Source organism: Salvelinus sp. IW2-2015, linkage group LG14, assembly GCF_002910315.2.
Source record: "Salvelinus sp. IW2-2015 linkage group LG14, ASM291031v2, whole genome shotgun sequence".
Taxonomy (NCBI): domain Eukaryota; kingdom Metazoa; phylum Chordata; class Actinopteri; order Salmoniformes; family Salmonidae; genus Salvelinus; species Salvelinus sp. IW2-2015.
This window is the reverse complement of record NC_036854.1, coordinates 39,825,016-39,841,659: the sequence shown is the minus strand read 5'-3', so window position 1 is coordinate 39,841,659 and position 16,644 is coordinate 39,825,016. Positions and strand designations below refer to the sequence as shown.

At 42.2% G+C, this 16,644-nt stretch overlaps 1 protein-coding gene across 1 annotated transcript in view; it reads right to left on the bottom strand.

Annotated features, from left to right (window-relative positions):
- Positions 1–16,644, bottom strand: part of LOC111973561 (cyclic nucleotide-gated channel beta-3) — a 35,982-nt gene that overhangs the window by 11,526 nt on the left and 7,812 nt on the right. The window contains exons 6-11 of the mRNA XM_070446749.1: positions 10,573–10,733; positions 9,977–10,288; positions 3,705–3,913; positions 3,257–3,307; positions 2,903–2,989; positions 2,564–2,628 (exon numbers count right to left, since the gene is read on the bottom strand). Coding sequence (XP_070302850.1) covers positions 2,564–2,628; positions 2,903–2,989; positions 3,257–3,307; positions 3,705–3,913; positions 9,977–10,288; positions 10,573–10,733 — 885 coding nt within the window. The remainder of the gene's footprint in view (positions 1–2,563; positions 2,629–2,902; positions 2,990–3,256; positions 3,308–3,704; positions 3,914–9,976; positions 10,289–10,572; positions 10,734–16,644) is intronic.

Below are 16,644 nucleotides of genomic sequence, written 5' to 3'. Positions count from 1 at the left end.
TTGTTCCAAATGTGGAATCCGTACCCTTACCAATATCATGGACAGTAATGGTTTGAGAACATTCCGAGATTTGAAAGATACATACACATTACTGGGTAACTCCTTTTTATATAGGCCTGCCACTTGAGAGCCAGGCTCACCCACTGGGGAACCAGGCCCAGCCAATCAGAATGAGTTTTTCCCCACAAAAGGGCTTTATTACAGACAGAAATACTACTCAGTTTCATTAGCTGTCCGGGTAGCTGGTCTCAGATGATCCCGCAGGTGAAGCTGCCGGATGTGGAAGTCCTGGGCTGGCATGGTTACAAGTGGTCTGCGGTTGTGAGGCCGGTTTGACGTACTGCTAAATCTCTAAAACAACGTTGGAGGAGGGTTATGGAAATTAATATTAAATTCTCCGGCAACAGCTCTGGTGGACACTCCTGCAGTCATCAGGCCAATTGCACCCTCGCTCCTAAATTTTAGACATCTGTGGCATTGTGTTTTAGAAAACTGCACATTTTAGTGTCCTTTTACTGTCCCCAGCAGAAGGTGCACCTGTGTAATCATCATGCTGTTTAGTCAGGTTCTTGATATGCCACACCTGTCAGGTGGATGGATGATCTTGGCAAAGGAGAAATGCTCACTAACAGTGATGTAAACAAATGTGTACACAGCATTTTTGAGAAATAAGCTTTTTGTGTGTATGGAATATTTCTGGGATATTTTATTTCAGCTCATGAAACATAGGCTCAACACTTTACATGGCGCGCTAATATTTTTGATCAGTATATATTTACAAGTTAGGTCCGCTATATTGGCCTATGGAGTCCCTTGGGAAACACAACTACGAGGAGCATCCAATGATGGGATTTATAAATAAATTATCTGTGCTCCTGAAAGGACCGATCTCTATAATATATAAACAACTTTTGGAAAGCTCATATTCTGAGCTAGCCACAGATCTAACTCAATCTGAACCACCCTTTAACTGGAACAGAATATGGAAAAATATGACTTTGGCATCCTGTAATCCGAACCAACAATTTATACATTTTAAGTTTGTTCACAGACTGTATTTAAAACCAACTAAACATTTTATGATGAAATTGACCGCAACTCCTTACTGTTCGCTGTGTTCCCTAAATCAGGTAGGCGGGGTGGGAAGCATGGGGACAATGGGTTATGGGTTATCTTTGTATGCATTTATTTCCTTCTTTTTGTACCTGCAACCTCTCTGAAAAATAAAATGACAAAACTGAGTCAAAAGTTGGTCACAAACAAACAAAAAAGGATTGGCACCCCTAACGATTCTTCCAAATAAAATCAAACAAAATGTAATCTGCATTAACATTCCATTTTTTTTATTTTATTAATCTCAATTTAAGGAACTGTATTGTGGACTTTCATGGTTACCTGTTTCACTGGAGTATAAAAACGAGTTAATGTGTATGTAAAACCAATTTGTCATCACCATGGGCAAAGAACTCACAAATGAAAAGAGACAACTAGTTGTTCACTTCCAATAATCAGGCAAATGGGTACAAAAAAACGACTGAAAACGAAATATACCACTTACACTATTAGGGCAACAATTAAGAAGTTTAATACTACTGGAACAATGGTAAACTTGACCCAAGTGTACCTTCTCCCCACTCACAGTGAGACAAATGTTTCCAAGAGGCAAAGAAAGTCCAAGGAAAGGAGTTGGAGAATTACAGAACTACAGAACGCATCTTGGGTCCAAATCTACAATTAGACGCCATCTCCATACCAATAGGGGTTGCCATGAAAAAGCCTTTACTGAGAGCAACCAACAAATGTAAACGCCTGAAGTTTGTTAAACACCATTGGCACTTAGATTGGAACCGAGTGCTGTGGTCAGACGATGCATACCAGTGGTGGGTTTGGCCTCAATAGAAGGATGCATATGCAGAAAATAACCTCATACTTACTGTAAACATGGTGGTGGATCATTTATGTTATGGGGCTGCTTTGCTTCTACTGGTCCTGGGACCCTTGTTAAGGTCAACAGCATCATGAACTCTACCAAGTACAAGGACATTTTAGCCAAAAAAACATGGTTGTCTCTGCCAGGAGGCTGACATTTGGTCACAAGTGGATCTTCCAGCAAGACAATGACCACAACCACACATCAAAATATACAAAATGGTTAATTGACCACAAAATCGAAATTTTGCAAAGTCCATCTCAGTCTCCGGACTTGAACCCTAAACCTGTGGTTTGAATTGAAGAGGGCAGTCCATAAGTGTACACCGAAGGATACAAAGCATCTGTAAAGATGCTGTATTGAGGAATGATCTAAAATCCCTCCCAATGTGTTCTTCAATATCATAAAACATTATAAAAAAAGGTTAAGTGCCGTTATCCTTGCAAAGTTTCCATCATTTTGACACCTATCTTTTATTTCCCCCCGAGCAATTGTATTATGATAAAATAATATATATTTCCCTTTTTTTTGCATACAATATACCTCAGTATATTCATAAAATATTTTATACAGTATTCTTTATCAAGGGTGCCAGTAATTTTGGATGTGACTGTGTCTGTTTGATGGGAATACCTCCAGATGTAAGCCTTGGCCATGATACTCTCAAGACGATCGCTGAACTCGAAAAACATGTCTATCTGTGAAACGAAAGCCAGAAAAACATTGGTACTGTACATGTCATGAGAGAACAAAAGGAAACAAATTGCATCTATCATCAGATATCCATCATTCTTTTTTCAAACTGAGAGTCAGCATACGTCAAAGCTTCATAGATGTGCATGCATGTTGTTCCCCAAACACTATCTAATTTCCTAATGTCACCCTCTAGTCTAATGTAATCTATAGCAATTTAATAGAAGATGAAGAACGAAACATATCATGTTTGGTGATAAAGATAACTGCAGTGTCTACCCTCAGTAGACGGTTGAGTCTGTATAAAGCAGAGAATCCAAACGGGATACCGAGCAGTTCGAATGGGATGATGCTGATCATATCCAACTGCCCCAACAGAAAGAAAATACAATGTTAGGTGGAAATAATATACTCAACTTGAAACAAGTACAACATATCTACAGTACCGTACATGGTCTTGATATTTCTACATCAATATGTGTGATATGTTACTTGAATTATGCCTCGAAGTGGAATGAACAATGTTGCACTGTGTGTATCTCTGTATAGTATAATATACGCAGAGTGAATACCATCAACAAGGTTTATGGGTGTACACAAGGTGAAAGTGTGAGAAATGACATAAGAGCTCACATTAAACCTCGAAATCTCTCGATAATGTAGCTTCGTCACAGTCCGCTCTTTCTGAAATATAACATGAAGTCTTATTAACCTGCATGTTTCTCTACATTATGGTGGAATTGTTGCCTAATAATATAATATATGTTAGAAGTACATACAAACATATGCATGCGCACTTGCACATACACAAACTTGCATGTACGAACACACACCAGCGGATGCTGCTGATTGGAGAATGGCTCATGATAATGGCTGGAATGGAATACATTGAATGGTATAAAAAAAAACATGGTTCTCATGAGTTTGATACCATTCCATTCACTCCATTCCATCGTACTGCATTCCAGCCATTATTATGAGCCGTTCTCTCCTCAGCGGCCTCCACTCTAACACACACACACACACACACACGCAGTATCAAGACCTTCATCTTTCTCTAGTGATATTTAGAATGACTTACAATAATGTCTCCTCCTTTCACAAACTGCAGTCGGGGTTGCCAGAGGACGATATCTATGACGTTGACACTGTCAGCAAGAATGTCAGCAAATATCCAGAAAGGAACGGACACTGGAGTGTGGATGGGGAAGACCAAACGAACCGGTGTAAACCAAGCGTTGTAGTTGAATGCCAAACTTACAAGTGTTATCCAAGCAATATACTTGCGATCTAGAGAAAGAGAGAGAGAGAAAGACAGATACAGAGAAAGAAAAGGAATGAACAAATGTTAAAGAAGCCGAAACTACTGTGTAGTCCATACCTCCTCCTGTAGTGTAGTGTGTAGCTGTAGTGTAGTGTGTAGCTGTAGTGTACTACTGTAGTGTGGTATGTAGCTGTAGTGTACTACTGTAGTGTAGTGTGTAAGTGTAGTGTAGTGTGCAGCTGTAGTGTAGTGTGTAGCTGTAGTGTATTGTGCAGCTTTAGTGTACTACTGTAGTGTAGTGTGTAAGTGTAGTGTGTTGCTGTAGTGTGTGTTAACTGGTAGTGTATTGACTGAGTGTGTTGTGTGTAAGTGTGTGTGTTTGCTGGTAGTGTAGTGTGTAACGTAGTGAGTGTGTAGCTGTAGTGATTGTGCAGCTTTAGTGTATACTGTAGTGTTGTGTGTAAGTGTAGTGTGTTGCTGTAGTGTAGTGTGTAACTGTAGTGTACTACTGTAGTGTAGTGTGTAAGTGAAGTGTGTTGCTGTAGTGTATGGTGTGTAGCTGTAGTGTACTAGTGTAGAGTGTGTTGTGTTAAGTGGTAGTGTGTGCTTGTAGTGTAGTGTGTAAGTGTAGTGTAGTGTGTAGCTGTAGTGTATTGTGCAGCTTTAGTGTACTCACTGTAGTGTTGTGTGTAGTGTAGTGTGTTGTGTGTGTAGTGTGTAACTGTATGTAGTGGTGTAGGTTGTATTGTGCAGTTTAGTTGTACTACTGTAGTGTTGTGTAAGTGTAGTGTGAGCTGTAGTGTAGTGTGAGCTGTAGTGTACTACTGTAGTGTTGTGTGTAAGTGTAGTGTGTTGCTGTAGTGGTAGTGGTAATGTAGTGAGTGTGTAGCTGTTTAGTGTAGTGTGCAGCTTTAGTGTAACTTAGTGTTGTGTGTAGGTGTTGTGTTGCTGTAGTGTAGTGTGTAATGTAGTGTAGTGTGTAGCTGTAGTGTATTGTGCAGCTTTAGTGTACTACTGTAGTGTTGTGTGTAAGTGTAGTGTGTTGTGTAGTGTAGTGTGTAACTGTAGTGTAGTGTGTTACTGTAGTGTATTGTGCAGCTTTAGTGTACTACTGTAGTGTTGTGTGTAAGTGTAGTGTGTTGCTGTAGTGTATGTGAACTGTAGTGTAGTGTGTAGCTGTAGTGTATTGTGCAGCTTTAGTGACTACGTAGTGTTGTGTGTAAGTGTAGTGTGTTTGCTGTAGTGTAGTGTGTAACTGTAGTGTAGTGTGTAGCTGTAGTGTATTGTGCAGTTTTAGTGTACTACTGTAGTGTTGTGTGTAAGTGTAGTGTGTTGCTTGTAGTGTAGTGTGTAACTGTAGTGTAGTGTGTAGCTGTAGTGTATTGTGCAGCTTTAGTGTACTACTGTAGTGTTGGTGGTAAGTGTAGTGTGTTGCTGTAGTGTAGTGTGTAACTGTAGTGTAGTGTGTAGCTGTAGTGTATTGTGCAGTTTTATGTACTACTGTAGTGTTGTGTGTAAGTGTATGTGTGTGCTGTAGTGTAGTGTGTAACTGTAGTGTAGTGTGTAGTGTAGTGTATTGTGCAGCTTTAGTGTACTACTGTAGTGTTTGTGTAAGTGTAGTGTGTGTGCTGTATGGTAGTGTGTAACTGTAGTGTAGTGTGTAGCTGTAGTGTATGTGCAGCTTTAGTGTGTATGCAGGGCACAGCTGTAGGTGGCGTGTAGTGTGTAGCTGTAGTGTGTAATAGTAAGAGTGTAACTGTAGTGTAGTGTGTAAATTAGTGTAGTGTAAGTGTTAGTGGTAAGTATAGTTTAACTTTAGTGTAGCATGTAGGTGTAATGTGTAGCTGTAGTGTGTAACTGTAGTGCAGTGTGTAGCTGTAGTGTGTAACTGTGCTGTATATGTATCTGTAGTGTAGATGTGAGCTGTGTGTAGTGTGCAGCTGTAGTGTGCAGCTGTTGTGCGCAGCTGTTATGATGTGTGGAGCTGTAGTGTGTAGCTGTAGTGTAGTGGGTAACAGAGTGTAACTGTAGTGAAGTAGTGTAACTGTAGTGTGTAAACTGTAGTATAGCAGTGTAGTGTGTAGTGTGTAGCTGTAGTGTGTAACTGTAGTGTAGTGTGTAGCTGTAGTGTAGTGTGTAACGGTAGTGTGTAACTTTAGCTGTAGTGTAGTGTGTAACTGTAGTGTGTAGCTGTAGAGTGTAGTGTAGCTGAGATGTTGTGTGTAGCTGTAGTGTGTAGCTTTAGTGTGTAGCTGTAGTGAAGTGTAGCTGACATGTAGTGTGTGGCTGTAGTGTAGCTGTAGTGTAGTGTGTAGCTGTAGTGTAGTGTGCAGCTGTAGTGTAGTGTGTAGCTATAGTGTTGTGTGGTATGTAGCTGTAGTGTAGTGTGTAGCTGTAGTGTTGTGTGGTATGTAGCTGTAGTGTGTAGCTGTAGTGTAGTGTGCAGCTGTAGAGTTGTGTGGTATGTAGCTGTAGTGTGTTGCTGTAGTGTAGTGTGTAGCTGTAGTGTAGTGTGTAGGCCCAGTATTGGTTTGGTTGTTTGCCTTTGTTGTTTGGTTTGTGTGCTGCGTTGGAGAGAGTATAATGGTTAGTTTCCAGGCCCTGCCCAGCCTGGAAACTCTTGTTCTACTTTCTGTTGGGACATTGGTCTGAGGAGGTGAGTAATCGGCTGTGTACCTCAGTGGGAGATTTGGGTAGGGTAGTGGAACTTGCTACCCGGAGCTATAGCCTTTTTCCTCTGATAGGCTTAGCGACGTGTTTCATTTTTGGAATATGTTGGGCATGGTTAARGTTTGTTATTTTTGTGTGGTGTCTGTGGACTGAGCAGTTGTCTCGGGGGCACATCCGTGGCTTGGTGGAATCTGCCAGCGTGCTGGGGGGTTTATTACCTTGCCAGCAGGCTACAGTGCATAAATATCCGCACGAAGACTAGGGTTGAGTTATTGTAGGTTTTGGGGAAGCTCCGTATCTCATCTCTCTTCTGTGGTGCTCAGGGTGATTGTCATTTCTCTGGTTGTGGTCTGATGTGCTCAGCAGAGGGGTTGAGCGAGATTATTTACTAATGACTATGGCGTCTTATGTGGACGAGTTCATTTGCTTTCCATCAGGATCTGTTAGAATGATGTACTGATGTTGAAGATCGTTGAACATTATGATTGAAATGAGTTATTCTGTTACGTTGGGAAGTGACTATGAATCGTTGGGAAGTGACTGTGAATCGTTGGGAAGTGACTGTGAATCGTTGGGAAGTGACTGTGAATCGTTGGAAGTTGTTAAATTAAGGACCTTGATGTTCTTTTCGTTGGAGTTTGTTGTTGATGTGGTCTCTCATGCGCCCTGTTCCTGAATGTTTGTATTGTCAGGTTCTGTCTATTCCCTCCTGGTCTTGTGTTCTTCTTTCCTCTTAAAAGTTGCTTCCTATGCACTAAGGTTGCTGAGGTCTGGGAAGTCTTCTTTCCTCTTAAATGTTGCTTCCTATGCACTAAGGTTGTTGAGGTCTGGGGAGTTCTTCTTTCCTCTTAAATGTTCTTCCCGTGCGCAAAGGTTGCTGAGGTCTGGAGGAGGAGGTTGCTGGGGCAAATTGGAAGTGTTGAACACCGTAAACCCCTCATCAATTTGGGACGCAGAGGCTGTGTCAATTTGGGACGCAGAGGCTGTGTCATTTGGGACGCAGAGGGCTGTGTCAATTTGGGATTGGGACGCAGAGGCTGTGTCAATTTGGGATTGGGACGCAGAGGCTGTGTCAATTTGGGGACGCAGGGGCCGGTATGTTTGTTCCGGGGTCCTTGTTGGTCCCCCGGTTTATGGGGGGAATGTGACGACCCTCCCACTCTGTCTGCCGTATTCCTCTTTGTTCTTGTGTAGTGTGTAGCTGTAGTGTGTAGGTGTAGTGTGTAGCTGTAGTGTGTAGGTGTAGTGTGTAGCTGCAGTGTGTAACTTTAGTGTAGTGTGTAGCTGTAGTGTGTAGGTGTAGTGTGTAGCTGTAGTGTGTAGGTGTAGTGTGTAGCTGCAGTGTGTAACTTTAGTGTAGTGTGTAGCTGTAGTGTGTAGGTGTAGTGTGCAGCTGTAGTGAAGTGTGTAGCTGTAGTGAAGTGTAGCTGAGATGTAGTGTGTGGCTGTAGTGTAGTGTGTAATTGTAGTGTAGGTTGCAGCTGTAGTGAAGTGTGTGGCTTTAGTGTAGTGTGCAGCTGTAGTGTAGTGCGCAGCTGTATTGCAGTGTGTAGCTGTAGTGAAGTGTAGCTGAGATGTAGTGTGTAACTTTAGCTGTAGTGTGTAGTTATAGTTTAGTGTGTAGCTGTAGTGTGTAACTTTAGCTTTAGTGTGTAACTGTAGTGTGTAACTTTAGTGTAGTGTGTAACTGTATGTTGTTACGTTACAGCCTTGTTCTAAAATTGATTAAATTAATTGTTTTCCTCATCAATCTACACACAATACCCCATAATTACAAAGCGAAAACAGGTTTTTCGAAATGTTTGCAAATATATAGAATAAAATAAATTGAAATACCTTATTTACATAAGTATTCAGACCCTTTGCTATGAGACCCTTTGCCACTGATCATCCTTGAGATGTTCCTACAACTTGATTGGAGTCCACCTGTGGTAAATTCATTTGATTGGACATGATTTGGAAAGGCACACACCTGTCTATATAAGGTCCCACAGTTGACAGTGCATGTTAGAGCAAAAATCAAGCCATGAGGTTGAAGGAATTGTCCGTAGAGCTCCGGGACAGGATTGTGTCGAGGCACAGATCTGGGGAAGGGTACCAAAACATTTCTGCAGCATTGAAGGTCCCCAAGAACACAATGCGCTCTCTCATTCTTAAAAGGGAAGAAGTTTGGAACCACCGAGACTCTTCCTAGAGCTGGCTCCCGGCCAAACTGAGCAATCGGTGAAGAAGGGCCTTTGTCAGGGAGGTGACCAAGAACCCGATGGTCACTCTGACAGAGCTTGGGAGAACGTTTCAGAAAGACAACCATCTCTGCAGCACTCCACCAATCAGGCCTTTATGGTAGGGTTGCCAGACAGAAGCCACTCCTCAGTAAAAGGCACATGAACGTCCGCTTGGAGTTTGCCAAAAGGCACCTAAAGGACTCTCAGACCATGAGAAACAAGATTAAACTCTTTGGCCTGAATGCCAAGCATCACGTCTGGAGGAAACCAGGCACCATCCCTCCAGTGAAGCATGGCGGTGGCAGCATCATGTTGTCGGGAGGTTTTTCAGCAGCAGGGACTGGGAGACTAGTCAGGATCGAGGGAAAGATGAATGTAGCAATGTACAGAAAGATCCTTGATAAAAACTTGCTCCAGAGCGCTCAAAACCTCAGACTGGGACAATTGTACACCTTCCAACAGGACAATGACCCTATGCGCACAGCCAAGACCACGCAGGAGTGGCTTCGGGACAAGTCTCTGAGTGTCATTGAGTGGCTCAGCCAGAACCTGGATGAACCTGATCTAACATCTCTGGAGAGACCTGAAAATAGCTGTGCAGCAACACTCCACATCCAACCTGACAGAGCTTGAGAGGATCTACAGAGAAGAATGGGAGAAACTCCCCAAATATAGGTGTGCCAAGCTTGTAGCATCATACCCAAGAAGACTCAAGGCTGTAATCGCTGCTTCAACAAAGTACTGAGTAAAGGGTCTAAATACTTATGTAAATGTGATATTTACATTTTTTATAAATTAGCAAAAATAATTTTAAAACTGTTTTTGCTTTGTCATTATGGGGTATTGTGTGAAGATTGATGAGGGGGACAAAAACTATTTTATCCATTTTAGAATAAGGCTGTAACGTAACAAAATGTGGAAAAAGGCAAGGGGTCTGAATACCTTGTGAATGCACTGTAACTGTATTATGAAGCTGTTCATTTTTTGTCATTTAGCAAATGCACTTATCCAGAGCAATTAGGGATAAGTGCCTTGCTCAAAGGCATATCGAACGATTTTTCACCTAGTCGGCTCGAAGATTCAAACCAGCAACCTTTCGGTTACTGGCCCAGCACTCTTCACCGCTAGCTGCCTACCTAGTGTGTAGCTGTAGTGTAGTGTGTAGGTGTACTTTAGTGTGTAACTGAGCACTACCTGTGAATGGATCTATGGTGTTACCAAGCACTGAGTCCATGGCGTCTTCAACTGGTTGGATCATAGTGTCAATGAAGGAAAAGCTGATCGTGGGACAAATGGATGCATCTCTAGCTGCCTGCTCCTCCTCCTGTTTCTTTAGCCGCTCTGCCTCCTTCTTCTCGGCGTCCGCCTTCGCTTTCTCCTCCTTTTTCTTTGCCATCTCTACTGCCTTTATCGCGTCTGCTTCTGCTTTTTTTATTGCGTCCTCTTCGGCTTTTATCCTCTCTGCCTCCTTCTTCCTCAGGTAGTCTGGTTTCCTCAAGACCGGGGCTGTAGAAAACAAGCAGAAACCATTATGAATGATATGAGCGGTATGGAATAGCAGAGGAGTTTATAATTATATAGTCTAACATTTGGGCTTCATCATTGAGAATATCAGACCTTCTAAATTCTAACATGGTCGATATGTATTGAAGTATAATATATTATACGTACAGTATGATACATATACTGGTCCTTATTAGACAACTGGAAACTAATCAAAAACGAAAGTGATTGATTGATTGACTGACTGACTGACTGACACAACATCTGTTTACAGTAGGTCCACTTACTGATAGGGGGGCTGATTTCAGGTGTGGTAGCATAGGGGTCAATGGCTCTCTCTTTGTAGGTATTTGTCCGGTCTCTTAGCCGTTTGACAACTTCCCGGAGTGTGTCATCTGCATACCTGTTGTACACAACCGGCGGAGGTGGAGGAGGGGGCTGCTCTTCACTGCATCAAGAGACAAGAGGACAAATTGTTTAACAGGGCTCTAATTAATTCAAATAATCAGAAGAACATGATTTGTTTTCAAATAAAAGGGGGATGAATGTTATGGGATGTTCCTTAAATAGATATTGCATGTAAGAGCAGTCCGGACCAGGTGCTGAGATTTTTTTTGGTGCACTACTGATTACATCAGTACAGTTGTGACCGGTCAAAAATTGAAAATATATTTTTTGTTGTTGCCTGTTCTACATGTTATTTTGGCATTAATACGTGTCACATATCAGTTATTTTTTAAATTTGACTTAATAGAGTTACATTAGAAGTGCCCATCCAAGAAGGCGTCAAATCCAAGAATCCATATACACTGCTCAAAAAAATAAAGGGAACACTTAAACAACACAATGTAACTCCAAGTCAATCACACTTCTGTGAAATCAAACTGTCCACTTAGGAAGCAACACTGATTGACAATAAATTTCACATGCTGTTGTGCAATTGGAATAGACAAAAGGTGGAAATTATAGGCAATTAGCAAGACACCCCCAATAAGGAGTGGTTCTGCAGGTGGTGACCACAGACCACTTCTCAGTTCCTACTGGATTTCTGCATAAATTGGTCATAAAATTTGATTTCATCTTCATCTAGGTCACAACAGTAGACAAACACAGTCTGCTTAAACTGACAACACACAAACAATTATACATTTTCATGTCTTTATTGAACACACCGTGTAAACAGTCACAGTGCAGGGTGGGAAAAGTATGTGAACCCTTGTATTCAATAACTGGTTGACCCTCCTTTGGCAGGAATAACCTCAACCAAACGTTTTCTGTAGTTGCGGATCAGACCTGCACAACGGTCAGGAGGAATTTTGGACCATTCCTCTTTACAAAACTGTTTCAGTTCAGCAATATTCTTGGGATGTCTGGTGTGAACTGCTCTCTTGAGGTCATGCCACAGCATCTCAATTGGGTTGAGGTCAGGACTCTGACTGGGCTAATCCAGAAGCCATATTTTCTTCTGTTGTTGATTTACTATGGTGTTTTAGGTCATTGTCTTGTTGCATCACCCAACTTCTGTTGAGCTTCAATTGGCGGACAGATAACCTAACATTCTTCTGCAAAATGTCTTGATAAACTTGGGAATACATTTTTTCCGTCGATGACAGCAAGCTGTCCAGGCCCTGATGCAGCAAAGCAACCCCAAACCATGATGTTCCCTCCACCGTACTTTACAGTTGGGATGAGGTTTTGATGTTGGTGTGCTGTGCCTTTTTTCCTCCACACATAGTGTTGTGTGCTCCTTCCAAACAACTCAACCGTAGTTTCATCGGTCCACAGAATACTTTGCCAGTATCGCTGTAGAACATCCAGGTGCACCTTTCCAAACTTCAGACGTGCAGCAATGTTTTTTTGGACAGCAGTGGCTTCTTCCGTGGTGTCCTCCCATGAACACCATTCTTGTTTAGTGTTTAAAGTATTGTAGACTCATCAAGGATGTTAGCGTGTTCCAGAGATTTCTGTACGTCTTTAGCTGACACTCTAGGATTCTTCTTAACCTCATTGAGCATTCTGCGCTGTGCTCTTGCTGTCATCTTTGCAGGATGGCCACTCCTAGAGAAAGTAGCAACAGTGCTGAACTTTATTTATAGACAATTTGTCTTACCGTAGACTGATGAACATCAAAGCTTTTAGAGATACTTTTGTAATCCTTTCCAGCTTTATGCAAGTCAACAATTCTTAATCTTAGGTCTTCTGAGATCTCTTTTGTTCGAGGCATGGTTCACATCAGGCAATGCATCTTGTGAATAGCAACCTCAAATTTTGTGAGTGGTTTTTATAGGACAAGGCAGCTCTAACCAACATCTCCAATCTCGTCTCATTGATTGGACTTCATGTTAGCTAACTCCTGACTCCAATTAGCTTTTGGAGAAGTCATTAGCCTAGGTGTTCACATATTTTTCCCAACCTACAATGTGAATGTTTAAATGATGTATTCAATATAGACAAGGGAAATACAATCATTTCTGTGTTATTAGTTTAAGCACACTATGTTTGTCTATTGTTGAGACTTAGATGAAGATCAGATCAAATTTGATAACCAATTTATGCAGAAATCCAGGTAATTCCAACGGGTTCACATACTTTTTCTTGCCACTGTATGCTGAGCACTTGCTGGCTGCTTTTCTTTCACTCTGCGGTCCAACTCATCCCAAACCATCTTAATTGGGTTGAGGTTGGATTATTGTGGAGGCCAGGTCATCTGATGCAGCACTCCATCCTTCTCCTTTGTGGTCAAATAGCCCTGATACAGCCTGGAGGTGTGTTTTGGGTCATTGTCCTGTTGAAAAACAAACGATAGTCCCACAAAACGCAAACCAGATGGGATGGTGTATCACTGCAGAATGTTGTGGTAGCCATGCTGGTTAAGTGTGCATTGAATTGTAAATAAATCACCAACAGTGTCACCAGCAAAGTACCCTCATACCTCCCCCCCATGCTTCACGGTGCGTCATCATCTGTTCACCTACTCTGCGTCTCACATACTCTGCGTCTCACAAAGACACGGTGGTTGGAACCAAAAATCAAACATTTGGACTCATCAGACCAAAGGACAGATTTCCACCAGTCTAATGTCCCTTGCTCGTGTTTTTTGGCCCAAGCAAGTCTCTTCGTCTTGTCCTTTCGTTGTGGTTTCTTTGCAGCAATTTGACCATGAAGGCCTGATTCACAGTCTCCTCTGAACAGTTGATTTTGAGATGTGTCTGTCACTTGAACTCTGTGAAGCATTTATTTGGGCTGCAATCTGAGGTGCAGTTAACTCTAATGAACGTATCCTCTGCAGCAGAGGTAACTCTGGGTCTTTCTTTCCTGTGGCGGTCCTCATGAGTGCCAGTTTCATCACAGCGCTTGATGGTTTTTGTGACTGCACTTGAAGAAACTTTAAAAGTTCTTGACATTATCCTGATTGACTGACAGTCATGTTTTAAAGTAATGATGGACTGTCGTTTCTCTTTGCTTATTTCAGCTGTTCTTGCCATAATATTGACTTATACTTTTACCAAATAGGGCTATCCTCTGTATACCACCCTTACCTAGCCACAACATAATTGATTGGCTCAGACGCATTAAGAAGGAAAGAAATTCCACAAATTTACTTTGAACAAGGCACATCTGTTAATTGAAATGCATTCCAGGTGACTACCTCATGAAGCTGGTTGAGAGAATGCCAAGAGTGTGCAAAGCTAGATGGTGCCGACAGAGATGGTCGCCTCGCTTCAGGTCCTTAGGAAACTATGCAGTAATTAGATTTTGTATGTATTATTTCTTACATTGTTAGCCCAGAAAATCTCAGGTGTCATTACATACAGCCGGGAAGAACTACTGGATATAAAAGCGATGTCATTTGACCAACATTATGACCAGGAATACGACTTTCCCGAAGTAGATCCTTTGTTCGGACCTCCACCATGGACATGGGATCTTATCCCAGAGGCCGACCCAAAACAACGCTGTCGCCGCAGGAGAGGCAGACGGAGCGGACTACTGGTCAGACTTAGAAGGCGAGCACACCATCCACCGCTTCCGAGCATATTACTCGCCAATGTCCAATCTCTAGACAACAAGGTGGACGAAATTAGTATACGAGTTGCCTTCCAGAGAGACATCAGAGATTGTAACATTCTCTGTTTCACGGAAACATGGCTCACTTGAGATATGTTGTCAGAGTCGGTTCAGCCACCCAGTTTCTTCACGCATTGCGCCGACAGAAACAAACATCTCTCTGGTAAGAAGAAGGGCAGGGGCTTATGATTAGCGACTCATGGTGTAATCACAACAACATACAGGAACTCAAGTCCTTTTGTTCACCTGACCTAGAATTCATTGCGATCAAATGCCGACCGCATTATCTTCCAAGAGAATTCTCTTCGCTTATAATCACAGCCGTCTATACCCCCCCACCCCAAGCAGATACCTCGACGGCCCTGAAAGTACTTCCCTGGACTATATGTAAATTGGAAGCATGTACCCTGAGGCTGCATTTATTGTAGCTGGGGATTTTAACAAACCTAATCTGAGAACAAGGCTTCCTAAATTCCATTTGCATATCGAATGCGCGACACAAGTTGGTAGCATTCTGGACCATTACTACTCTAACTCTAACTCGACTCCGCCCTGTGCAACTGGGTCCTGGACTTTCGACCCCGCCTCCAACTCAATCATCAAGTTTGCCAATGACACCACAGTGGTAGGCTTGATTACCAACAACGACAAGACAGCCTACAGGGAGGAGGTGAGGGCCCTCGGAGTGTGGTGTCAGGAAAATAACCTCTCACTTAACGTCAACAAAACAAAGGAGATGATCGTGGACTTCACGAAACAGCAGAGGGAGCGTCCCCCCATCCACATCGACGGAACAGTAGTGGAGAAGGTGGAAAGTTTTAAGTTCCTCGGCGTACACATCACGGACAAACTGAAATGGTCCATTCCTCCTGACAGAGCTGGTGTAACTGAGTCAGGTTTGTAGGCCTCCTTGCTCGCACACACTTTTTCAGTTCTGCCCACAAATGTTCTATATGATTGAGGTCAGGGCTTTGTGATGGCCACTCCAATACCATGACTTTGTTGTCCTTAAGCCATTTTGCCACAACTTTGGAAGTATGCTTGGGGTCATTGTCCATTTGGAAGACCCATTTGCGACCAAGATTTAACTTCCTGAATGATGTCTTGAGATGTTGCTTCAATATATCCACATAACTTTCTTCTCTCATGATGCCATCTATTTTGTGAAGTGCACCAGTCCCTCCTGCAGCAAAGCACCCCCACAACATGATGCTGCCACCCCCGTGCTTCACGGTTGGGATGGTGTTCTTCGGCTTGCAAGCGTTCCCCTTTTTCCTCCAACAATAATGATGGTCATTATGGCCAAACAGTTCTATTTTGTTTCATCAGACCAGAGGACATTTCTCCAAAAAGTACGATCTTTGTCCCCATGTGCAGTTGCAAACCGTAGTCAGGCTTTTTTATGACGGTTTTGGAGCAGTGGCTTTTTCCTTGCTCAGCGGCCTTTCAGGTTATCTCGATGTAGGACTCATTTTACTGTGGATATAGATACTTTTGTACCTGTTTCCTCCAGCATCTTCACAAGGGTACTTTGCTGTTGTTCTGGGATTGATTTGCACTTTTCACACCAAATTACGTTCATCTCTAGGAGACAGAATGCGTCTCCTTCCTGAGCGTATGACGGCTGCATGGTCCCATGGTGTTTATACTTGCGTACTATTGTTTGTCAGATGAACGTGGTACCTTCGGGCGTTTGGAAATTGCTCCCAAGGATGAACCAGACTTGTGGAGGTCTACAATTGTTTTCTGAGCTCTTGGCTGATTTCTTTTGATTTCCCCATGATGTGAAGCAAAGAGGCACTGAGTTTGAAGGTAGGCCTTGAAATACATCCACAGGTACACCTCCAATTGACTCAAATTATGTCAATTATCCAATCAGAAGCTTCTATAGCCATGACATAATTTTCTGGAATTTTCCAAGTTGTTTCAAGGCACAGTCAACTTAGTGRATGTAAACTTCTGACCCACTGGAATTGTGATACAGTGAATTATAAGTGAAATAATCTGTCTGTAAACAATTGTTGGAAAAATTACTTGTGTCATGCACAAAGTAGATGTCCTAACCGACTTGCCAAAACTATAGTTTGTTAACAATAAATTTGTGGAGTGGTTGAAAAACAAGTTTTAATGACTCCAACCTAAGTGTATGTTAACTATCGACTTCAACTGTATTTATATGTACATATTCTTATTCATTTACATTTGTGTGTATAAGGTAGTTGTTGTGAATTTGTTCGATTACTTGTTAGATATTACTGCACTGTCGGAACTAGAAGCACAAGCATTTCGCT